At 52.7% G+C, this 23,608-nt stretch overlaps 2 protein-coding genes across 8 annotated transcripts in view; both read left to right on the top strand.

Moving 5' to 3' along the window:
- RXRG (retinoid X receptor gamma) overlaps window positions 1–11,794 on the top strand; it is a 51,159-nt gene extending 39,365 nt beyond the window's left edge. For all 4 annotated transcript variants that reach the window (XM_040610453.1, XM_040610452.1, XM_040610450.1 and 1 more), the window contains 8 exons: window positions 3,010–3,154; window positions 3,848–4,027; window positions 7,504–7,664; window positions 8,386–8,515; window positions 9,148–9,280; window positions 10,050–10,141; window positions 10,384–10,489; window positions 11,339–11,794. In XM_040610453.1, coding sequence (XP_040466387.1) covers window positions 3,010–3,154; window positions 3,848–4,027; window positions 7,504–7,664; window positions 8,386–8,515; window positions 9,148–9,280; window positions 10,050–10,141; window positions 10,384–10,489; window positions 11,339–11,486 — 1,095 coding nt within the window. In that variant the 3' untranslated portion in view covers window positions 11,487–11,794. The remainder of the gene's footprint in view (window positions 1–3,009; window positions 3,155–3,847; window positions 4,028–7,503; window positions 7,665–8,385; window positions 8,516–9,147; window positions 9,281–10,049; window positions 10,142–10,383; window positions 10,490–11,338) is intronic.
- A 6,569-nt stretch (window positions 11,795–18,363) lies between these two features.
- The window catches only part of LMX1A (LIM homeobox transcription factor 1 alpha), a 47,072-nt gene continuing 41,827 nt past the window's right edge, over window positions 18,364–23,608 (top strand). For 3 of the 4 annotated variants that reach the window (XR_005830238.1, XR_005830237.1, XM_040611318.1), the window contains exons 1-3: window positions 19,281–19,513; window positions 19,829–19,944; window positions 20,524–20,710. Coding sequence is in view for 2 of the 4 variants with exons in the window: in XM_040611318.1 (XP_040467252.1) it covers window positions 19,869–19,944; window positions 20,524–20,710 (263 nt within the window). In the remaining 2 variants the exon portion in view is untranslated. Of the gene's footprint in view, window positions 18,656–19,280; window positions 19,514–19,828; window positions 19,945–20,523; window positions 20,711–23,608 lie in introns of those variants that run through there. The other variant, XM_040611319.1, reaches the window with a different exon arrangement.

The raw sequence follows: 23,608 nt of genomic DNA, 5'->3' as shown, positions 1-23,608 counted from the left end.
TGTATTTCAAAATACCCTGCACGATAAGGGGAGAGAGCTAATTTCCAGGTCTGTCTTCGCCACGGGTACAGTCCAGTTCCCCTCCACTGCATCTATTGTAGTGTGTGTAATTACTGTACATGGAAATAATCAGGATAGCCAAGGGGTGAAGCATGTGAAGCATTCCCCTTCTTCCTGCAAAAGGATATCTGCTTTGTTTCATTATTTGGAAAGGAGACAGACTTTCTAGAGAGAGAGACAGATGTTAATGCTAAATGCTAGCCATGTACTGTGTTGCATATAGACTTCGCCTGAAGACAAATTAAGCACTACTGTCCTTACTGCCTGAGCTCACTCAGGTGCTGAGGTTTCCCCTCCAGACAGGGGTGAGACCCAGGTGTTAGGATTGATGCCTCCCCAGAGCCATGGATGAGCTGGGAGCCTCCCAAGGTGGCTCTGTGGAGCAGGGGCGGGGACACGCTGCCCTAAAAACCTGGCACCCCCTCCAGCATGGCTGGGACCAAGGTGGCAGCATGGAATTTTGATAGTATGCTGAAATGTTCTGGGAGTCCAGATCTAAGCAGGAATTCTACCTTTTATTAACAAGGCTTCGCATTTTATTTGTGGGACCCGAAGGTAAGGAAGGCTCAAGAGCCTCATGGTTTTCACTGAGGACCCAGCGAGGGGATGGTCCCTGAGCCCTCTCTGCCCCATACCCTGCTGTCACTCCACCATCTGTCTGAAGCTCTTCCTAGCGCCTGCCACTAAGGCTGGGAGAGGATGCTATGGGGAGGCCCCTGAAGAGCTCTGAGAGAGAAGAAGGGTGACTTGACAGGTTTGCCTTACCTTTCACCAGCACCCTTAACTCCAGCGTGGGTCTTGGCTGTCTGCAGTGGGCATCCTTCCTCCCCTCATACCACCCAACTGTTCCCCACCAACCTCACGATATTTGTACCCATGGCATCCAGGGCAGGTGCTTTGTGGTGGTGGAGCTGGTGGCAGCATTTGCTGCATGGAAGCCTTCCCTTTGGGGTTCGGGATGCTCTGGGAAGTGGTTTTCCCAATTTGGGCACTGCGCCAAGTTCCCAGCTCTGAGGAGTGGGTTTCATTTCTGTTGCCTTTAATGCAAGGAGACAGCTGGGCCTTGGGGATTTGGCAGGAAGGCAGCTAATGGGTTTGGGTTCAAGCAGTTGTCCCAGATACCGTACATGATTGCACTTAACCTGCAGGAGTCAAGCTCTGAGGACACTGATGGCTAAAACTGCCCCATTTCCCTCCCCCTCCACCCCATGAACCCTCTCTCCCTATTATTGTCTCAAAGTGCAGCCGGAGAGAAAGAAAAGGTGGTACCTGAGTCCTGAGTAACGTTTTAAACCATAAAAAGTTCCTTCTGGCTCAGCATCTTGCCAAGAAGAAGTTTTCAGGGTAAAAAAGGTAGCCACTTTGTTTTTAAAAAAAGGGCTCTTGTGGGAGGAAGGGGTTGTTTTCTCCTTTCCTTGGGCCAAGTTCAGATTTTGAAGCATTAGGAATTAGGATTTACAGCTGCCACTGCCTGGTCTGGGTCTCTGCTGGGGAGAGCAAATCTCTGTTCTTCTGGGCAGTTTTTGCCTATGCGCTTTTATTTTCTAGTAGGGCAAAATCCCTGTCTCCTAGAGAGGTAATTTTTGCTGGAAAATTTGTATTTTCAATGTCACAAGACCTTTGAAGCTTTGAAAATGAAGGGACAGTGGGGAGGGAAGATGAAAACAGGCTGCCCCTTTTTCTTTTTCTAATGACAGGTCCAGAAATCCCAATGGGATGAACCCTACTTGTTCTCTGCTGAAATCCCTTGTGGAAATTATTATACTTTTTCATGGGAAATGAACCATTTCTTGGAGCAAATGGAGAACTTGCAACAGCATGCATGAAATCTAGTGGTTTAAATGATATGGAGACTCTAACAAAGGCTGTAGCTGGATTTTCATCAAAAATCTTGTTTTCTGTCCCTTCTTCTGCCCTCTTGCTGCAAAGAACTTTAGCCAAAAAATTGGGGTGACTTAAAAGCAAGGTTAATGATAAAGAAACCGTACCCATCCCTCAAAGCATGGCAATGGGGAAGGTGACGTGATAGTGGTTTTACAGAGGCATTGCTCTGCCCAGACTGCTTTTGACAAAACGTGCTCCATGGCCCTTAATCCTCACTGCCCTGCCGACAACAGCTCGAAAGCAAATAGCAATAAAACAAAGCCCTGGGCAACATCAGGCTTTGGTCTCTAATCGATGTCGGTTTGTAACCTTTAACGTGCCGCAGCCATGAGCAGCTCCCAGGGATCTCAGCTGGGGACTCTGGGCCATTTGCCTGTGTCTCGCTGCATCTGATTTTTAGATGCTCAGCCTGCTCCCTGTTTTGTTTAATCTGGCAACCCCACATCTGCTCCATTCTCCAGCCTGTGACAGTGTTTGGGAGCTGAAGTCCCAGGGAGTGACCATGTTTTCAAGTGTTTATGCAGATTTGCATATCACGAGGCAGGGAAGCTAATGCACTTAAAGCTTTTTTTTCTTATTTATTACTTTTCAAAAAAACATCATTACAGCTTCCCTAGCCATGCAGCAGTGCAGGTTTAATTGCAACAAATCACCTGGCTGCAAAGGTCTTTCTTACTAAGCTGTTAGTGGCTGAGGCAGCAAGCAGCCAGTGATCAGCATGGTCTAATGAAGCGGGCAGGATCCCACCAGCCTTGTCGCTTGGAGGCTGTAACTGAGCAGCTGAGGGTTGCTGCCTGCCCTTTTCCAGTTCTGCTTAGTCCTGGCTTTGGTTACAGCATCAGGACAGGGTGAGAGGCAATATCTGCTACCAAGCATCTGCTTAAACCGCTCCAGCTGGATTCACCAGAGGATGTCTGTCTGCCCATGGCAGCCCCGTGGAGTTGCTGGAGATAAGCTTGTAGGACGAGCCCAGCAGGAGCAGCAAGGGAGAGGTCAGCTCAGTTTGGGGATGGTTTCATTGAGGTATGAATCTCAACCCTTTAACCTGTCTTGTGGCTTCTGCAGCTCAATGTCCTGAACAATGTCAGCAGCTCAGAGGATGTCAAGCCCTTGCCAGGTCTCCCAGGGATTGGGAACATGAATTATCCATCTACAAGCCCAGGATCCTTAGCCAAACACATCTGTGCCATCTGTGGGGACAGGTCCTCAGGTAGGAGGTTTTCTTTCTTGGGGAAGGCTTTGTGCAATGAAAGCTCCCCTGATGCTCTGAGGCAAGGCTTGTGCAGGAGTGAACGCTGGAGGCTTGCTGGAGCCATGCGGGCATCGCAGGGTTTGTAGCTGGGTCTGGCTTACCCAAGGGCAGGCTGTATGTTTTGCAGGTGAGTTGCACTGTGTCCAAAAGACAGCAAACCTAAAAGCTGTGCTCTTCTCCCTCGTGTGTGTAATCTCATTTTAGGTTTTGTCCCTGTTTATCAAAGGTAAATAGACCAAAATCACTGTGTTCTCATTTACCTGTGCTCTGTGTTAGCTGGGCTTTGGCTGTGCCTGTGTTTTCTCTCCTACCCCAAAGACTGCAGCCTGGCTGGTGCCTTGCAGACCCCCTTCATATCAGTGTACCCCATTTGCTATGTATGGCTTTTCTACACTTGAACTGCAGCTAAGATGTGGCTCCACATCCTTCCCCTGGGATGTGGTCCCTCCTTATCACAGGAAAGCAGTGGTCCTATGGTTTGACTGCTGCTGGTCGCTGTTCAAGCAAAGAGCCGCTAAAGCCAAGTCAGGCTGGCTAAGATGATACCCTGCAGCCAGTTTTTTCACCTTTGGGGTTGGTTCGAGCTCCTCCATGCTGGAGGGGAGGGCAGATACCTGCCTGCCCATTGATGGCCTCCCCTGGCCTCCCCAGGGAAGCACTATGGGGTGTACAGCTGTGAGGGCTGCAAAGGCTTCTTCAAGAGGACAATCCGGAAGGACCTGATCTACACCTGCCGTGACAACAAGGACTGCCTCATAGACAAGCGCCAACGCAACCGCTGCCAGTACTGCCGCTATCAGAAGTGCCTCGCCATGGGGATGAAGAGGGAAGGTACGTGTGGGCTGGTGGACAGAATGGGCTTAGAAATTTTCCTTGCATTCATTAGGGTAATTCTGGCTCTTGGTGGCCCTCCAAGGCTGGAACATTCCAAAACCCCACACTGACAGATTCAGAGTGTTTTTGACCTCATTTTGGAAAGGAAATGAGAATCATAGAAACATTTAGGTTGGGAAAGACCTTTAAGATCATCTAGTCCAACTGTTAACTGAGCACTGCCAAGTCCACCACTAAGCCATGTCCCAAACCACCATGTCTATGTGTCTTTTAAACACCCCCAGGGATGGTGACTCAACCACTTCCCTGGGCAGCCTGTCCCAGTGCTTGACCACCCTTTTGGTGAAGAAATTTTTCCTAATAAGAAAGAGGGACTAAAAAGAAAAGAGGGTGATGGGGAAGCTACTACACTATGTTTTTCCTCCCATCCCACCTAAACACTCATACTGGTGACTATGGAATCTATTAACTGATTTTTGACACAAGCTTGCCCTTAGTTAGCGACCCTTAATGGCCTGGACCCCTTGGACCCCTGTAAACCTCTGCTGTGGACAGCACCTGGCAGTGACAAGTCCTGCAGCCTGCTTGTCTCCTGTGTGAAGAGCAACCTCCTCTTTCATTTTTAGCTTGCTTCAATTGTCACTACCTTATTCTCACACTGGAAGATTAGGGCGAATGATTTATTGCTCTCTCTTATAGTTCTCTGGCATTTCCACTGTTAACTTTGCTATTTGAGATGAGCTCTGGTACCGCTTGCATTCTGTGGTGTCCTTGTGCTGCAGGAGAGAGCTGTATGGGAACAGTCCATGCATCCTCTTCTATACTCCACATGCACTCACTGCATCCCCCAAAGGACTGTGTTTCTGGCCCAAACCACTGAAGCTGTTGATCCAGAGCAAGGATCCAACTTGAGGCAATTGGACTTAGAGGGATTTTGCACTGACTTGAAGGAAGCCTCCAAGAGCTGCTAAGGGTGACAAGTCTGTGGTGGGTCCTGCAGCCCTGCCTCTCTCCCACCCAAATCTGGAGAGTACAAACTCTCTGTAAAAGCCACCAAGTGAGTCTCTGCTGCAGGGAAAGGCAAGCCCAATGGCACGGGCGTTTGTCCACCTCTGCTCTCTGCAGCTAGTTGCTCTGTCCTCGGTGGAGCAAGGACTGCTGAGCTGGATAGTCTCCCAGATCACACTGACAGATGCGAGGTCAGGTAGTAACAACTAGGACAGTGTTTAAGATGCTTTTTTCCAAGATAAAATAACTGTGCAGCCTCTGGGGTTGAATGTTAACAGGCTGTGTAGCTGCCCCTTTTGGAGGCCATGCTGTCCCCCTGAGGAGCATGAGGCTGCTCTGTGCAGGGCAGAGCCTGGGGAAGCAGTGTAACACTGGGCACCGGCTGAGCCTCATCCTGTTCCCTGTAGCATCATCAGGGCTGTGTTGCCTCAACTGCTTAGGGCAGCGGGGGGCTGTGAAATGCCAAGCTTGAATCAAAAACCTAATCCCAGGCACAGTTCTCCCTTCCAGCTGGGTGCAAAGTGGTTCAGAGGACTAGGGCATCAACACAACTTCCCTTTGCAGAGTGTGAAAATTTAAACCCCAGGATCTTGGTGGATCCTGCAGGGATTTGGCTGCAATAACCACAGGGGCTTTCCAGGAGCTGCAGAAACTGGAGACAGTCTGCAACTTTAACAAGGAGTCTTGTATGAGTTTGGGGGCTGAGTGATGGGATTGGTCTTTCCTTGGCATGTTCTTCCTCCCACTAAGCTTTTGATGACTTTAGAAACACTTCCCTGGCTTATTCCTGTCCGTCACCCTGAAAAGGACAAATGCTCCCCCCAGCTGGCTGGCACATATGTGCATCCCTTGTTGCCCTCCCTCGCCAGTGCCAGACTGGATGCCCCACTGAGCCCTCTTCTTGGGTGCTGCCAGTTCCCAGCAGCTGGGCAGTGCTGGGAAGCACATCCTCTCAGCTGGGAGAAATGCAGGGAAGCACTGAGCATTGCAAAATGATCATGAGCCTTAGTGCTGAGGCACCTCCCGTGGTTTGGCCCTTCCCCTGAAAGCACACTAACGTAAGGGTGAGACAGGGCTGATGTAAGGGCTTGTTTCCTGACACTGCTACAAACAGAAGAGCTGTGAAGACAAACGGAGAAAAAGAATCTCCTAATCCAAGTATTTGACCTAAAAGCTTGTCACACTCTTCTACCAGCAGCACTTACCTAACTGAGAAAATGGGGATCAAATTCTCCCCCAGGCTGGCTGTGAGCTTGCTGAGCTGGTCCCTTCCTTGAGGTCCCCTGGTGTTTATGCAAGTCCGCTCTCCTCTTAAAGGACTTCTTGTCGCTTGGCCTTGGTGGTTTTCTCTCTCCTCTGGGTGCTGACTGCCTGGTGCTCAGCTAACGGGGCGGGATGCCATTAAGCTGTTGAATGGTGAAGCACCAACGTCTGTGTGGCAGGGGTCAGCTTCTCACCCACTGAACCTTTCATTTCAGGTGTATAGATGCCTACAGCTTGGTACAGGCTGTTCTCTGAGACCAGGCCAGCTGCCTACCTGTCCCTCATGGGTTACTGGGTGCTTTGGGTCCCTGCCTGTTGCAGTATGCTCACCCAGGGGAGAGATGGTAGCACAACTGTAGTTTTGGGGCATTTCTCCCCAGCAATGAGCTAAACAGATATGACACCTGCTGGTCACTTTTTTAAAAAAAAAAAATTAAGCAGGATTTTCTTATTTTCCTTTAAGATTTCTCCAACAAAAATGTGCACCCAGAACTTCTATTGTACAAGCCTTGTGCTCATGTCCTACACTGACCTGTCCTCCACACACCCAGCGGCCCTGGGGGTTAATAGCTGAGATCTGGAGAGAGTTTCAGTGATTCTGTTCCTCCAGTCAGTAGATATTTTGGAAAATGTGCAGAGATGGGAGGAGAGAGTGAAGGCATCGGGGCATTTGGAGGTGCTAGGATCTGCTTTCTAGTGGGGAGGGTTGGGAAGAGAGGTGGTGGAGAGAGAGGTGACGCCAGGGCTGGGCCAGGCTGGGTAAGCTTTTGCTCAGAAAAGAGGTAGAGAGTGTGTGTATCCAACTGGAGATGAGGGACTGTCTAGCTCTGCTGCTGGATGCTCTGACCACTGCGGGACTGTTCGAAGCACTCTGTGAGCACAGCAAACCACTGTCTGGGTGCTGGGTCTCTCCTGTCTCCTCCAGCATCTAGTGACAGCTGAGTCCAGGCTGCCACCTGGAGGTATCAACTCCTCTTTCCTTTATTCCAGAGCTTCGCACCTTGGAAATCCCAACCTTTTGTCAAATGTGGAGGCTGCTGGTCTAAAGCACCCCCAAAGTGGTGGACATAGATCTGAAACATCCATTTATTTGCTGTTCTGCCTCTCCTGACTGGGTTTCTGGTCCCTGCTTCCAGAGGAAAGGGGCCCCACTGCGACCGAGTGTTGCTGTGCATGTAAAGAGTGACATTTCTGTCCCGCAGCTGTACAGGAGGAGAGGCAGAGGAGCAGGGAGCGGAGCGAGCATGAGGCTGAGTCCACAAGCAGTGGCAGCGAGGACATGCCCGTGGAGAGGATCCTGGAAGCTGAGCTGGCAGTTGAACCCAAGACGGAGGCGTACAGCGACGTGAACACGGAGAACTCGGTAAGGAGCACTAATATCCCTTGCATCTAGAGATGAGAGCCTTAGAGGTGCGATTTGAAAAGGCAAACCTCGCATGAAGGGCTAGCATTTTGTAAGGGGTTTTTGCTTTGCACTGCCTAAAAATCACCACAATTTTCTTTTGAAGCTACTCTGAACAACAACTAGAAAACTACTTATACGTTATTTTCCTAGTATTTTTTTTCCAGTTCCCTTTGGTTTCAGTGAGTAGATAGGGCAGTAGCTGGATGCCAGAGAGTCTGAGCCCGGTGCTGGCTTCTACAGTTGCACATACGTGGGCACTGCTTGTCTTCCCCAGTGACCAAGACTGGAACGGTGCTGAACACAGCAAGTTTACTGCTGTGGTTTGGATAAAACTGCTGTTCATGCCTGTTCAGAAGCTGTTTGATGGGGTTTAGCTATGCCCTGGGGAGCAGGTCTACAGCCTACCATGCAGGAGTTGCTTTGCAAGGAACAGCAAGTAAACAGAAAAGTCTAGCAACCAGCTGATTTGGCTGGGTGTAGAGGGGGAGCAGTAGGAATAAATATCTTCTCTTCCTAACGGTACACAGCGGAGATTACTGGCAACTTGATTTTACTTGTGGGCTCTGAGTATCATCACCTTGATCTGATACTGTGTGCAGTGCAGACAGTGATTATACAAGGTTTTTGATTGATAAATTTTCGTCTTTTCCTCTGCTCTTTTTATATCTCTTTTAATTAGACTAATGACCCTGTCACCAACATATGCCATGCAGCTGACAAGCAGCTCTTCACACTTGTTGAGTGGGCCAAGCGAATCCCCCACTTCTCTGACCTGACGTTGGAAGACCAAGTCATTCTCCTCCGGGCAGGTAACATCCCCCACCTGTGGCCACTGGAGCTATTCCTGGTACCCCTGTCCCCTCTCTGGGCCGTGTGCCATGGCAGTCAGGCAGGATGGTGAATGCAAAATCCTGAGCTGATCCATCCCCACTGTCACAGGGTGAGCAACCCTTCCTGAGCCATGATGAGCAGTTCGCAGCGGCTGTGGATGGGGCAGTGGAATCTTCTGTTTGTTCCTGTCTTAATGGAGATGTGTAGGAGGGCAGGAAGAGAGTGAATAAATGTGTCCAGTTAATGCAGTTCCTATGGCTGTAGAGCTTACTATGTGTGCAGCACATTAGTGTGTAACATGTAAAATGATGTAAAGGGGTTGCTAATGCAAGGAATATGGGTTTTTAGGAGGAAAACCCAGCATGTTCTCTTCCCCCACCCCACCCCCTTTTATTTTGTTCCCCATTTGAGTCTTTTTTTGCACCTTCCTTGCTACTGGTCAGGGTTTGCAATCCCTTGCAGTGTTGGCAAGGGTGCAGTTGATACCTGGGGTTCCATCTCTCCTGTGAGCTGAGTCTGAAGCCAGCAGGGAGAAACCAGCTCTCCCGCTTCATGCAGGACTGATACTCTGCTGAACTACCTCTTGTGTCCTGCACATCTCCTCTTGCAGGCTGGAATGAGCTGCTCATCGCCTCTTTTTCCCATCGCTCTGTGTCAGTGCAAGATGGCATCCTTCTGGCCACAGGCTTGCACGTGCACCGCAGCAGCGCTCACAGTGCTGGTGTGGGCTCCATCTTTGACAGGTATGTGGCCTGGTTTTGCCATGCCCTGGTAGAGGTGGCCAGGCTAGCTCTGTCTTTTTCCCCTCTAAACTGGAAACATGTCCTTAGTGAGAACTAGAGCAAATACATGGTGATTTGGGACAGAACTACCTTCAAATGAGGAGGGGATGCTTGACTGGCTAAAAAACTGAGAATGAGATGAAAGCACCTTGGAAAGGGATTTGCTGCAGCAGCAGATCATTTGTTGGGTGTGCAGGGGGAGGAATGATTCTCTGCCTTCTCTCGAGAGTTTGCTGTAACTGGATCTCGAGCTAATACCGATCAGCAAGAGCTTTAGCTGGCAAAGCCTTAAACCCCAACTTTGCCATGTAATGACTGCACAGGTACTGTCCGTGCCATGCCTGCTCCCTGCCTGTCAGGACACTGCGTTCCCACCCTACCACAACTGGTGTGTGTAAAGGCAGTGCCTGTGTTTTGCATAGTGAAATATGGAGAAAACCCCATGCAGTCTTCCTCAACTGAATGCAAAATCTTTTTTCAGTGCAAACAGAGCACCCAGGCCGTGTGCTGAGCGTAGTAAGAATGGGAGCAAATTTGATGCTCAGGTCCCTGGATGCTGCTGATAGACATACAAAAGAGCAGAGTGTCATGGCTGTCCCTCAAAGCTGCCTCTTCCTGCAGAGATGAATTGGGGGTATTCCCAGTGCCTGTCTCGAATGTTTTTCAGCCCCCAGCCTTGCTGTCTGTAGCTGTTTCTGATTGTCTGCCCACCCGTGTCCCTCACATGCAGGGTTTTGACAGAGCTGGTGTCCAAAATGAAAGACATGCAGATGGATAAGTCAGAGCTGGGGTGCCTGCGAGCCATTGTCCTGTTTAACCCAGGTAAGTCTGAGATGCCAGACAGTCCCAGGTGACATGCATGTCCTCAGGGCCATGGCAGGTCACAGGCAGGAGTGCAGTGGCAGTAAGCATCAGGATTGCAGACGGATTCGTCCCACTCCCCGGGTGCATGATTAAAGAGAGCCAGAGTCCTTTCCCACCTGCGCACACAGTCATTCTGCTGGTAGTGGAAAGGTCCCTTCTGCAGTGATTTCTTCCCTACCTGTATGTTCTCCCTCAACCAGATGCTAAGGGTTTGTCTAGCCCCTCCGAAGTGGAATCGCTGAGGGAGAAGGTCTACGCCACACTGGAAGCCTACACGAAGCAGAAGTACCCCGAGCAGCCAGGGAGGTGAGTGTCCCGCAGTGAGGCAGACAAGGTGGTGTAATAATAATAAACAACCCCTGACTTTAAAGAGGAGACTGAGGCTGGGGTGTCAGTGCTAGCTCTGCCTGAAGCACCCTCAAAGCCAAGGGCAGGCTACCAGCCAAAGGTGCCTGAGCAGCCCAGCTCCCGCAGGCTGGCCCGTCCTCTTGGTGCCCTAATCCTGGGCCAGAGCCTTTAGGGTGCTGGCGAGCTGCAATTTTCGTGCTTTTCAATCCAATCCCACCCTCTGCTGGCCGAGCTCTCGAAATGCCGGCAGCTGGATCCATCCCCATCGCTGCCAGCCAAGTGATGCGCCCACAACATCTTCTGCCACCGTTGGCTCTGGATGTGACCGCAGAAGGCTGCGAGCGGGGCGTGGGGAGGGGGAGGCAGCCTGCCTGCTGCGCCCCTTGCACCCCTCGGAACAGGGGGCAGTGGCTGGCTGGGGCACTGCTGAGGGGTTGTGCACCCTCTCGGGAGGCTGGGGACTTCTGAAGACTCTTTCAAGAAAGATTGAAATGGCACCATGGAGATGTAAGTCACTTGTAAAGTTCTAGTCTTGGAGAGAGAACCTGGATGTATCTCTTTAAAACTTTAAAAAAAAAAAAAAGGCTAAATTTTGTTTTGAAAAAATACGTATTCCCTCTGCACATGCAGAGAGAAACACTTACTTTGAAAGCGTAAGAGAATCCATACATAAATAAATAAAGATCTCCCCGAGGCATTTCTGGGGAGAATTTGGGTTTTGCTCTCCTGAGCCCCTGACACAGGCTCAGAAACATGGGAGAGGGCGGCCAGTGCCTCCTGCCTGTCTCTGACTCTGCTCTCTTCCAGGTTTGCCAAACTCCTTCTGCGCCTGCCAGCGCTGCGGTCCATCGGGCTGAAGTGCCTGGAGCACCTCTTCTTCTTCAAGCTGATTGGGGACACCCCTATCGACACATTCCTCATGGAGATGCTGGAGACACCCCTGCAGGTCACTTGAGGGTCTGGCCCTCTCTGGCCAGCCCCTGGTCCCCTTGTGCCCCCACACAGCCTCCCACCCCTCTGCTCTGAGTCTGTGAGAGCTCAAGAGATGTCCTTCACCCTCCGCTCCTCCTCCATGGGATTGTCGTGGTTTTGTACAGCTGTAAATCGCCCCCTCTAACCCTCCCTGGCTTGGCTGTTGGGGGTCACAGATCCCCTGACCAGCTAACCGTTCCCCTGTACAGATAATTGCTTTAAATTATTTTTTCACTCTCAATAAAAGCCAACAAAACAAATAAAATAATATAATGAGAGGCACTGATTGGAGCTGACAGAGCAGTGTCCTCTTTTGCTGCGGTCACAAGTCTGGTTTGGGATGGGGCTGAGGAACCCTCCTGAGACTCCTGGGCAGCCCAGATCAGGGCAGGAACATCACTTGGGATGTCACTGCTTGTGCTGGCAGGCAGTCCTCTGGCCAAGAGAGGACAGGTATTGCTGCTCCTTGCACCTGCTAAGGGAAGACCTGGAGAAACTTGCTGCTTTGAAACAGGAGAATTCATTCCACTATCTTAAAAAGAAACTCATGGACTCTTTGAATTCATTGAATTTTTAAAGTTATTTTAAAAGTGACTTTTTTTCATGTGCTTTTCCTTTTCTGAGCTAGTCCAGCCACGGAGGGAAGAACTGAAGTGCTTCATTTTGGTCCAGGTAGAGTATTTTGGGGTCACCCAAACCTGGCGTGCTGATGGATAATTTTAATTTTTCTGCAATGTCATGGATCCTGTTCTCAGTTTTTTTTGTCTTTTCTCCATATTTTTGCACTGGAAACAGGTTCTTCAGACCCAAATTTATAATCTCATACCTCTACAAGTGAAACCTGCAGAGAGAGAAAGCACAAGACGCTCTAACAAACCTGCCTCAAAGGTCTGCCTGGTGTTTCCCCTGCTCAAATGGCACTGCTGGAGCTTCCCATCACAACCCAGCTAACCAGAGTCAAACGAGTTAAAGACATTAATTTGTTCAATATGTGGAGCTTATCCTGGTGGGAAAATGTCCTCCCAGGAACCCAGCGAAATTGTCTGTATTATTATTCATAAAACAGGTGTAGTGTTAAGTGATCTGCCCCTTCTGACCCTCTCAGCAGACAGTGCGGTGAGATGCAGCCGTGCTTCGTCTGTCCGCATGACAGATTGCAATGCTGCTGCTCAGTGACTCGGGGAAGTTCGAGGAGAAAGGAGTAGCGACAACAGGAAAGAAAGAAGGATAAAAATGAAACATTTTGTTAAACTCCCACACAGGGACATGATTCTCCAATATTTCATTGTGAGAAGGAAAAAGAGACTCAAAAGAGCAGACAAGAGAAAAGAAACCCCCAAAATTATGAAAATTCTAATTTGTTTGTTTGTTTCTGGCGACACTGGAGAGAAAAAAAATATCAGGGAACATTTAAAAAGATGTGAAAAACAGTGACCAAGGGGATATTTTTAGTAGAAAAGGTAATTTTCCATTAAAAGAAAAGTGTTTAAAGACAAAAAAATACTCAACCTGCTCATTGTAAAACATTTGCTAGAGTTTGAGATGCTGCACAGAGACTATGCTGGGATGGTACCCATGCCATGCTGCCGGGTAGGCAAAGTAAGAGGTTACCTCCAGCCTGGGCTGCTGCAGGCTTCCCCCTCTAGGAGCTGTGGTGCCAGCTGGCTGGGTTGGGTTTCTTTTCTGGTTATAAAGCCCTGAGTTTATCTTGACTTCCCTGCTCTCTGGTTTGATGGTTTAAATTGAGGAGGTTGGTTGGCATTAGCAGGCTTAGCAGAGAAGGGCAGAGCTGGTGCTACTGTCTGAAGATACATCATGTGGCATTAGTGTTTTTTGTTAAAATATATAGAGGAAAACCCGAGGGTCTTTGTGCCTGCAGCAGAAGTCTGGCTGAGATGATGCGTGGGTGCTGTTTTGGAGCCCTGTGGCACTCTGTGGTAACTCAGAGTGTGCTTTAGCTCCGGGGTGAGCTGCTGCAGCACAGCGGGCTGAGCCAGCTGGAGAGGACGGGATGCTTCCATACCAATAGTGCTGTCTCTCTCAGGAGCTCATGGGCTGTCCTCGGCACGCAGTTGTTGCAGCTGTCGTCAGAAGTATTTACATGGAGCTGCAAGGTTGGAGCTTAATTTGGCCAAGCCATCCAAAAGGGCTTTGGGCCATGCTCAACCCTCTCTGATAGGTGTTTAATGTGGACGGTGTAATACCTCTTGGTGACTTAATTTGAGTCTATGATGAAGGATTCAGAGTCCCTGATATTCCATATTGGCAGAACAGCTCATCACATGGGCAGCAGAGAAAAATAAACTGGACAGAAGAGTGGGACCCAGTGCGTAGCCCAGATGGCCCAGCACATGCCACTGCAAGTAAGAGTTTGCTAAGTTCTATGAGCAATCTTGACTCTCTTGATGCTGATCTCGATCCACGGCCTGTGAGCGAATCCAGACTATTGCCTGCAATACGAACAGTCACTTTTTGAAGTTGGAAGTGATGGGATGTGATAACCCGGACTGGGGCAGGAAGTCTCAAAGTGGCCGTTGGTGGCTTCTGGACACCCCTACTCTTAACAGTCTACCTTGAGACCATGGGAAGGTGGTCTTGGGGTTCTGGGCCATGAGGTCTCTGGGCTGTGCTTTGAGCAGGTCTTGTCCTCTTTCTCCATATGACTAGTGGGTTTTTTTGAAAAAGTTTTGTGCTTGGTGATCTGCTTAATGGACACTGCACCACACACTCCCCCACCCCACCTCTGGTGCGGCAGTGAGACCTTGAGACGCAGTGTGGCTTCTGTAAACGAGATTGCAAGCTTGTCTGAGAGTGTCACTAGCAGACACCTGCCCTATGCAGGGGAAAGAAATCATTCAGGGCCTGAGGTTTGATGTGATCTCCTGGATTTGGTCCTAACCCTTAGGTTCCTCATTCATGTTGTGGTCTTCTAGACAATGGTGTCAAAATACTGCCCAAGAGCATTTCTTCCCCTAGCCTTGCAGTGCACGGAGGTGAGTCTCTATGGAGAACCTGAGGAGCAAATCCTACAGCAGTTACTACTAACTTGTGTAGTTTTCCTTCAGGATGAATTGCTGCAGAAGAACAGCAGCTTGGCACGGCTGGAGCTTACCTGATCTGCAGCCCTGCAAAGACCTAATTTTCATAAAGTAGTAGAAATCACTGTCATGGATAAGCTAAAGAAAACTATCCTTGCACATGTATTCAGCCAGCTTGTGTGGTGTTACAGCTGCACAAAGAATTCAAAAAGCAGCACTGGAGAACTCAAGACTCAAGAAATACTGAAGTTTAAGTCACTTCCAGTGCAGTCATTTTTCCTGGCAGGCTACATCGTGATGGTGCCTTCAAAAATCCAAGGTACTGGCCACTTCTCAGGCATGCCAGGGTTCAGCTACCTACCCTTCATACTGAAACCTGGCTCCTCCTAATCTATGAATTTTGCTTTTGCCAGGTTCCAGTTGCTGGGTCTTGCCACCATTTCATCTGAAGATCCAGTCATCAGTTTCCCCATGAAAACCCTTGTAGCCTCAAATTAAGCTCTGACTTTCTTTCCTTTACTCTGGGAATAACAAATAAACCAGGCTCTGGGAATGACTGGTGCAAGGCAAAGTGTCATATTCTCTTTCCCACCATGCATCACATCTCATGAGCTTTCTGAGTCAGCAGCAGGACCCCTCCACCATGGACAAGGCTTGTTTTAGTGCTCAGGCCAAACATTTCAAAGCATTTATTAATTCTGAGCTTCTCGCTCTGTAGCGCTCTGTGGAGGGGACTTAAAAAAATAGTGGGTTTAGCCACTTATGATGAGAACCTTGGAAAATGAAAAACCCCTTAAACTCCATTGCTTGTGCTAAGCTGGATTTGTTTATCACCTAGAAATCAAGCCAGTGTATTTTCCTGCCCTGCCTTCATTTGGGTTCTGTAGAGGTTACTTCAGTTTCTACTGAAGTTCAACAACAGCAGTTCTGGTTTGGGAATTAAAAAAATAAATCCCAAGCTATAAAGGTTTGAGCCGGTTTGCATTCAGTTCAGCTCTGGGGTCCCTTCTGAATTTAGTGATTCAAGGGCATGTCCTTTATAGCAGAGATGACTTTCAGGCACTGATGGCATGACTGAACTGAGTGCTGCCACCACTAGTCTTTCCTCGAGGACCTGATGTCTGGGCTGGGCCCTGGGCTGCCTTCACCATCACACCTGAGCTCCCCTGAGATGCTCTCTTGGCTGCTTGGTTTCTCTGCTCGTCCCCTCTCTGTCCCTCCCAGCTCTCTGCTGCCGCACCAAATGCCCAGGTGGGAAGTTAGGGAGGCTGCGCTGAATTGGTACCTCCTGGGGCACCAGAGAGCGCAGGGAGGAGGAGGAAGAGAAGGAAGTACACTGATTAGGAGGCATGTGGGGCTCCCCAGAGCTGATGGTGGCAGTGGGAAGCAGTACCTGTATCCTCTTTCAGGGGATGATGGCTTTTATCTCATGGTGAAGTACATCGGGGTGGAAAGCATGATACAAAGGCAGAGAAGCCCTGATAAAGCCGCAGGCATTCATCAGCATTAGTGGACAAGGACCAGCCTATACCAAGCCTATACGCAAGGCCAGTGGCTGCCACCCCATACCTCTCTTGCCTCTCTCCCTATGCCCTCTGTGCAATTAGCTCTGCCTGAGACAGGCTTGGTTTGGGGGATTTCAGCGGTAAAGGGAGAGGATTTTGTCACCCCAGGGATATTTGACAGCATTGTGGCTGTGGGCTGGTTTCTGGCTTGCCTCCCTACCAGGGCTGGCCAGCCCAGCTGGGTGTGCAGCAGCTGATGCCTATAAAGGGCTCTGAGGGTGGCAGGAAGGGGAGGGTGGTGTGTTTTCAGGGGGGTAAGTGGTGTAGAGGGATGTCTCTGGGTGGTGGGCAAGGCTTGTCTTCTGGGTCAAGTTGGCTTCAGGAATTAGGCAGCCTGATGATGCTGGCTGGCTGGCCCAGGGACTCCTGTCCCAAGGGAGGTGGCTGGAGCATGTGTAGGGAAGCGCAGCCTGTAACCACCCTCTTCCCTGGTGTCCAGTGTGCCTGCGCCTGGGTCCAGCCCTCCCTGCTCCTGCGTGGTTCTGCATCCGCTTTGCTGGGCAGGGTGGAGGTGATGCTGGCGGAGGGATCTGGTTCCCTGCTGTCTGGAGCCATGCCTTTTGCTGTGCCCGCGTTTACCTGCCCTTGGAGCTGAGCGCTGGTGGTCTCCTTTCAGCAGTGAATGGTGGGGACCTGCTGGTCCACACAAGCTCCTCAGCAGTGAACATGAGACCTGAGTAACCCCACAGGGAGAAGGCTCAGGGAGATGAGTCCCTCTTCCAGTGCCTTGTTAATTTAGTGGACAGCTTCTGTTTAATGCTGTTTTTCCCAGACCACCCAGTTTTTGCAACACCTCACTGCCTGCAGACCCTACAGCTAGAAAGAGAAAGCCTTGTCCTGCTCCTCCTCTGGTTTAATTCTCTTCAGCTGCTGATGCTGTGGGCTGCTGCACCTAATTCAGCCCTGGGTGAGCTAATTGTGGAAACTCTGGCCCTCAGCAGCTGCAGTGAGCTGGCTGAAATATTCCCCCCACCTTTTGCAGGGCCAGGGCCAGTGCCCAAGGTGAAGGTGTGCTTTGGGAGTGAGGGGGTTTGAGGGTGTATTACTGGTATATTTTACCAGTTCATCTTGTGACCATCTTTTGTATAAGACTGGGTATGCTCCAGTACCTGTGATCCCTGTGGGAGCTGGTGGATGTGTGTAAATCGTGGGAAGCAACACCCTGGGGTTACACGCTGGGCCCATCCCTCAAGCCTGATCCTTCACAGACTGAGCCGGGAGCTGTGCGTGAGAGCTGTGAGATAAGGCAGTCTCCAAACCCCTCCTTGCCTGGAGAGGAGGAGGAACAACACCACCACCACGGGGTGACAACATCTAGGGGGAATGACTTCCCTCCCAGCTGTTCCTGCATCTCTGATCAGACCAAATCTGTGAGCGGGCATCCTAAGTATATAAGCAAGGTGTCCTGTATGGGGCCACAGTTTTCAGTAGTGTTGGAGGATGGCATTCCCTCCCCGTGGGGCTGACCTCTGGCTGTGTAAGGAACATCTGCCCTGCACAGCTCTGCAGCTGGGGTGGGATGGGGTGGCTGCGCTGCTTTGTACAGGGAGGGTGAGCAGCATGCCGTCCCTGGAGCCCCTGGTCATGCTGCAGTGTTTGCTGGGCTGGTGTCTTGGCAAAGTGGCTCTGATGGATCTGGCTACCCAGAAACTTGGCTGGAGCCGCTCAGAGACCTTCAGGAGAGACAAAGGCGGAGGCAGCAGAGCTCAGTGCCTCCCTGCTGCAGCTCAGCCTTCCTGGATGTGAGGCATTGGAGCTGTTTCACGCTGACCTGTACAATAGTACCAGTGCTCTTGTGCCCAAGCCCCCAGTGTAGTTATACTGGGATATAGTGGACCTGTCCCAGGGTCCTGTTTCCCTCTCCCATGGGGTTTTGGCAGGGTGGTGATCCACCTGCGCTAACCTGTGGCCTCTCCCCTTCCTACCAGCTCCCAAAGGACACGACCTTGCTCCCTGCATCACCCGCGTCATCTGGGCGTGGGGAACACTTGGTGACAAGGATGCCCCACAGAGAGGCTGGGAGTGCTCCTGCCCCTTGTGCCAAGGTCACCGGTGAACACAGGAGGTGAGGCCCCTAAAACCTGCCAGCCTCCAGCAGCGGGACCCTGGCAGCTCTGCAGCCCTTTTCTCCCCCCGCCAGCTGGAGAGGGGCACCCAGCCCTCCTCCGAGCCGGGTGAAGCCGCTGCCCAGGCTGCCCCCGCAGGTACGTGGCCCCGGCCCCGCTGCGGGTGGCTCCGGGCCTGCGGGGACCGTGGAACACCCCAACAAAATAGCGATCACCCCCCCCGGCCCGAGGCAGGGCAGCAGGGAACAGCCGACCGGGACGGGAGAGAGCCGGGGCTGCGGGAAGGCTCCAACTTCCAGCTTCCCCGGCCGGGCAGGATCGCTCCTCTGCGGGTTTCCCCTCCCCGAGACCGATGCGGTTTGAAGGGGCCGGAGCGGCGCGTCCCGGAGCCGCCTCCCTCGCGGTGCCGGCGCCCGGAGCGCACCGGGCCCTGCTCGGCGCCGGCGATGAGCCCTGAGGGGCAGCGCCCCGGCTTCGGGTTGGGTTGGTTGTTTTGTTTGGTGGTTTTTGTTGGTTTTGTTTTGGTTGTGGGTTTGTGGTTGTTCCCCCCCCCCCCCCGCCCGCCCCCTCTTTTCTTTTCTTTTCTTTTCTTTTCTTTTCTTTTCTTTTCTTTTCTTTTCTTTTCTTTTCTTTTCCCCTCCCAGCATTCATTTTCTTTAAATGCTCGGGAGCAGCGGGAGTGGGGCGCCCGGGGCGATGCGCAGCGCGGGGGAGCGCATCCCCACCGGGGACAGCATCTCGCCCCGGCCGCTGCCTCCCGGGGCCGGGGACCGGCTGTCCCCAAAAACTCCTGGCCTGGGCTTCCCCTGGCAGGGGGTGCTGCTTTCCAGCCCGTTTCACTGCCGGGAGAGCGGTGGTGACGGGGCACCACCCTCTACCTTTTTTTTGGCTTTTCTTCTTTTTGGCTTGCTTTCTAAGAAAAGCAGCAGCCGCGGAGCGGAGCGGGGGCTGCCCCGGCGGCCCGGACGTGCCCCTCGGAGCCGGGAAGGGCCGCCGGCCCCTCGAGGCGTGGCGGGGCCGGTGCCTGCAGCCAGGCAGGAGAGCGGGGAGGAAACTTATTTCGAGTGGGGTGGAGAGGGGAGGGCAGGGGGTGGGGGTCGGGCAGGGAGGTATCAGCCTCAGGAAATGTGCCTTGGCAGCAGTCGGACGGGCGCTTCCCCGCAGGTTGGTGTGCTCCGCTCCGGAGCCGTCCAGGGCACGGCGGCTCGTTCCCCAGCCCGGGCAGCTCCGGAGGAGGCCAGCCCGGGGAGGCAGGAGCTACCGCAGGATCCCCCCGGAGCGGTGACTGCGGGCCCCCCTCCCGCCGGTCCCCGCAGGAAGGTACCTCCCGGGCCGCCCCAGGTAAGCGGCCGAGCCCCGCCGACGGCAGCCCCGCATCCTCCCGTCCCGCTGCCGCGGAGGGGGGGGCTCGGGGTCGGCAGCCCCCCCACGTCGGGGGCCTATAGGACGCTGCGAGCCCGGGCGGGGCAGCGACTGCGGAGCCGGGGCGGGGGGTCTGGGGGGTTTTCCCCGCTCGGCGGCAGGGAGGGAGGTAGGGAGGGAGGGAGGGAGGGAGAGGGGGGCAGAGGGCGGGGAAGCCCCGGCCGGGGCCAGTGGGGCCGGGGCCGGTGGGGCCGGGGCCGGGCTGAGCGCGGCGTGTCCGGGCTGTGTCGGCAGGCGGGCGGCGCGGCCCCCTCGCCCGGCCGGGCTCCCCACCATGCTGGACGGGCTGAAGATGGAGGAGAGTTTGCAGAACGCCCTGGACCCCGCGGCTCCCTTCTCCTCCCTGCTGGGTAAGTCGGGGCATGCTGGGGATCCCCCTTTCTCGGGGTGGGGCGCGGCCGGGCGGGCCCCGAGCGGTGGGCAGGGGGTGTCCGGGGGGTCGGGGGGCAGCTTTCCCTCTGCCTCGCTCCTGCCCGCAGCCCTGCCCGGCGCCGCTCCCTTCGCCCGGGGAGCGCCCCCGGCGCCCGCCTTCCCCGCTCCCGTTTCGTTCCGCGATTGCATTAAATTGTGTGCCCCCCCCCAGTACAACGAAGGCCTTTTCTTCGAATCGAACGATAAATAATTTCCCCCCTCCCCTTCGTTTTAATATCGCTTTCAAACAATCGCCCTTTCTCCGAGCTGCGGCTCCTCCGCCGCCTTTCGAAAAGGAACGAAATTGGGGGTGACGTCCCCCCCCCGAAGCTCCCCTAAGGCACAGGTCCCCCCCGCATCCCGGAGCAGCGCCCCGCACGCCCCCCCCCTCCCCCCCCCCCCCCCCCCAACTCCGCTCGCTGGAAGAGCAGCGGGATCCTCCGTCCATCCCTCGCCGGGTCCGTCTCCCCGTGCGCCCCCGCCGCCACCCACCGCTGCCCCCGCGTCCTTCCCCGCAGGCAGAGCCGCGACCCCCCGGTCGGTGTGCGAGGGGTGCCAGCGAGTTATTTCGGACCGGTTCCTGCTGCGCCTGAACGACAGCCTGTGGCATGAGCAGTGCGTCCAGTGCGCGTCCTGCAAGGAGCCCCTCCAGACCACCTGCTTCTACCGCGACAAGAAGCTCTACTGCAAGCTGGACTACGAGAAGTAAGTGTCCCCCTGCCCAGCGGGGAGCCTTCCCACGCCGCTCCCACCGCCCGCAAAGCCCCAGTGCCCTGCTGAGAGCGCAGGCGGCCGGGGGGCTCGGGGTCCCCCTGCAGCTCCCCGCTTCCCTGCCCCGTGTTGTCCCAAGAGGCGTCAGCCGCACGGTGCTGCCTGCCACGCTGCGCTTCTCCCCCGCAGGCTCGTCGCACCCCACTTCTGCCCTTTTTGGAGGTGTTTGGTTGTGCTCGGTTTGCGCCTTTTTTTAAAAGGGAATTTAGGAGCCTTTTGTTGGGAGCCTGTGAGACCCCCGGTAACCCTGGGGCTGCGGAGGGACGGGGCCAAGTGTTTTCCCATCTCCTCCGGCTTTATTTCCATACTGAGCGCCTGCAGGAGGAATGTTATATCCTTCCTGACCTGGTCCCAGACTGGGCTGTTTTCTAATATCCCCATAAGCAGGGTGATGTTATTGCTCCCCCTGGCTGGATGGGGAAACTGAGGGTCTCGGCAAGGCCCGGGGAAGGCCCTGCTGAATTCGGAGCGTTTGCTACTGCTGTTGCACACCGGGGGCTTTGCTTGCGCCTCGGACTGTGATGGAGCAGGAAATTTGGATGTAGGTGGTTAAGGCTTCCAGCCCCAACGCTTCCCCTTTGGCAAATGTGGGGCTAGGGCAGGGGGGGAGGATAATATGAAAATTATTTTTCTCTTTCTAAAGAAAAACCTTTCCAGTGGGAATGGGGAGAAGGCTGTTGAGTCTTTCCTCTCCTGCAGCTGCTTTTGTTTTTTTACTGCTCATCCCACTCTCGCTGTCCCTGTCGGATCCCACTCCCCGGCTGGGTTTCAGAGCAGTTAAATTTGTGTTGTGTCCAGGCCAGTTGTTTCTTAAGGAGCTTGTAGATGGGGGGCTGGATCCCTTGCTATGGCGATAGCATGGCTGCTGGAGCCCTGCGATTTAATTTCTGGATCGCTGTTATACAAGAAAATGGTTATTGGCGATGCTCTTGTCCCTGGCCTTCGGTGGGTTAGCAAGCATGCCGGCGGCTAGCCCTGCTCCAGGCCTTTTAAAAGTTTTTTTGTTTTTTGTTGTTTTTTTTTTTTGTTCCTTTAAGTCCCATATTCTGGGTCTGAGTTTAATCACTATGGATACAAGGCAAATTGAAAGCAGAATTTGTGCGCGTGACCTTGTTTTCAAATGTTTACGAAAGAGCGGAAGAATTAGCTGCCACGAGAGTGGAAAGGAGAGCGTTGTGTTACGGGGTGGGTTGGTTTTTTTTTTTAGGCAAATTTTTGTCGAGATCGGGTGCGTTGCTTGTTTGTCCGTAGAAATTTGGCTGCCAGTTCCCATATATTTCTAACACAATTTAATTTGCGTTTTCTGCTTTATCAGTGTCTCCGTTTGGAGCACTAAGGGGAAAGTGGGGTGAATGCCTTTCCAGCTTGCAGAACGTGTGGGTTTTACTCTCTGCACATTTGACTGCAGCTTCTGAGCTCTGGAAGCTGACTCCAACCTGAAACCCTCCTTCTCTGTCTCTTGGCCGTGAAAGAAATCGGTGCCGTGGATGGCTTCTTGCTGTGCCCATCTCGCTGTTGGGATGGACAAGGATGATTATGAAAAAAAAAATAAAAATGTCACAAATATTTCCTAGGCTCTGGTGGTGGCACCGTTTATCCTGGTTGTTTCCCAGCTGCGTTTGGGTTGATGGCTTTTGCCTGAGCCTGGGAGCGGGCTTTGCGGCAGGCGGTTTCCCCGAGGTGTGATGGTTTTAACTCTGAACCGCTGCTGGCCTCTTCCCCTTCTGTACCCGCCTGCCCCTTGCTATCACGTTGTTGTGCCCTTGAATTTTATTTTATTTTATTGTTTTGGTATGGGGCTGCAGGTCCATGTCCCTGCTCTCTGTCCACTCGGCAGGGCTCTCTGCTGTGCTAGCTCTGTGGCTTTTTACCTGGGGACAGCAAGGGTGCGGAGCAGAGTCCCAAAGAGCTGTTCCTTTTGGGCTCTGCCGAGCTTTACGTATGACTCTTTATTTAACAAAAAACCCTCTTTCTTCGACCAAACCACCCTGTCTTTCGGTTGAGCGTTTTCGGTGTGCCTGCCTCCACTGCGGTGCCGATGCCGATAACAGGGCTTTCAGCGTGAAACATGCAGGGGAAGAGCCGCTGCTCTTGAACTGAGCTAATTATCTCGAGCCGATAGCTGGTTAATTATCACGAGTGACTGACACTCTGCGCAGTGCGATGGTGGAAAGCAGCCGATGTTCCCCGTGGCACCGCGGTCGGGCTCCGGGGGCCTCTCTGTCGGCACAGCGGTGCCCGCCGGTGGGAGGGCTGGGGTGCCTGCGTGTGAAATGCCGGTGCTGGGGGAGTCAGGGAAGCGGTTGGCATCCTACCTGCTTGCTGTGTTGTGGTGCTGGTGTTTTGTGGGGGGGGGTTGTTTGGTTTTTGTTTTTGTTTTGTTTTGGGTTTTTGTTTTGTTTTGTTTTTTAATTGAAAGAAGGGGGTTTTCTTCCAGATGGTGACTGTTGGGATGTTTTACCAGAGATGAGTAGGTGCAGTTATTTTCTAACACGTATCTTCGCTTGCTGTTTGAGCTCTGCTTATAGTGAGGCTGCAGAGGGTTAATGATAGAGCATGAGATGGCTGAGTTATGCCTTTAGTTATAAATACATCCGTGGAGGGTGTTACGGACAGTTTTAAGCAAGCATCTGACTTGCCGGACTCTAGAAATTGAGGAATCATTTCTTAAGACACGTTTTACATTTCTTTGTCTTTCATAAAGAGGAAGACCTTGGGAGAGGACCTGGAGAGGGATGGATTAAGGACTGGGAATGCCAGGCCAGGTCTTGGCATCCCTTTGGGGTGCTCAGGGCCCATAGGCAGTTCAGACAGCGATGCCGGCCAGGGACT

This window comes from Falco naumanni, chromosome 11 (genome assembly GCF_017639655.2).
Source record: "Falco naumanni isolate bFalNau1 chromosome 11, bFalNau1.pat, whole genome shotgun sequence".
Classification (NCBI taxonomy): Eukaryota; Metazoa; Chordata; class Aves; order Falconiformes; family Falconidae; genus Falco; species Falco naumanni.
This window is presented reverse-complemented; position numbering and strand designations above follow the sequence as displayed.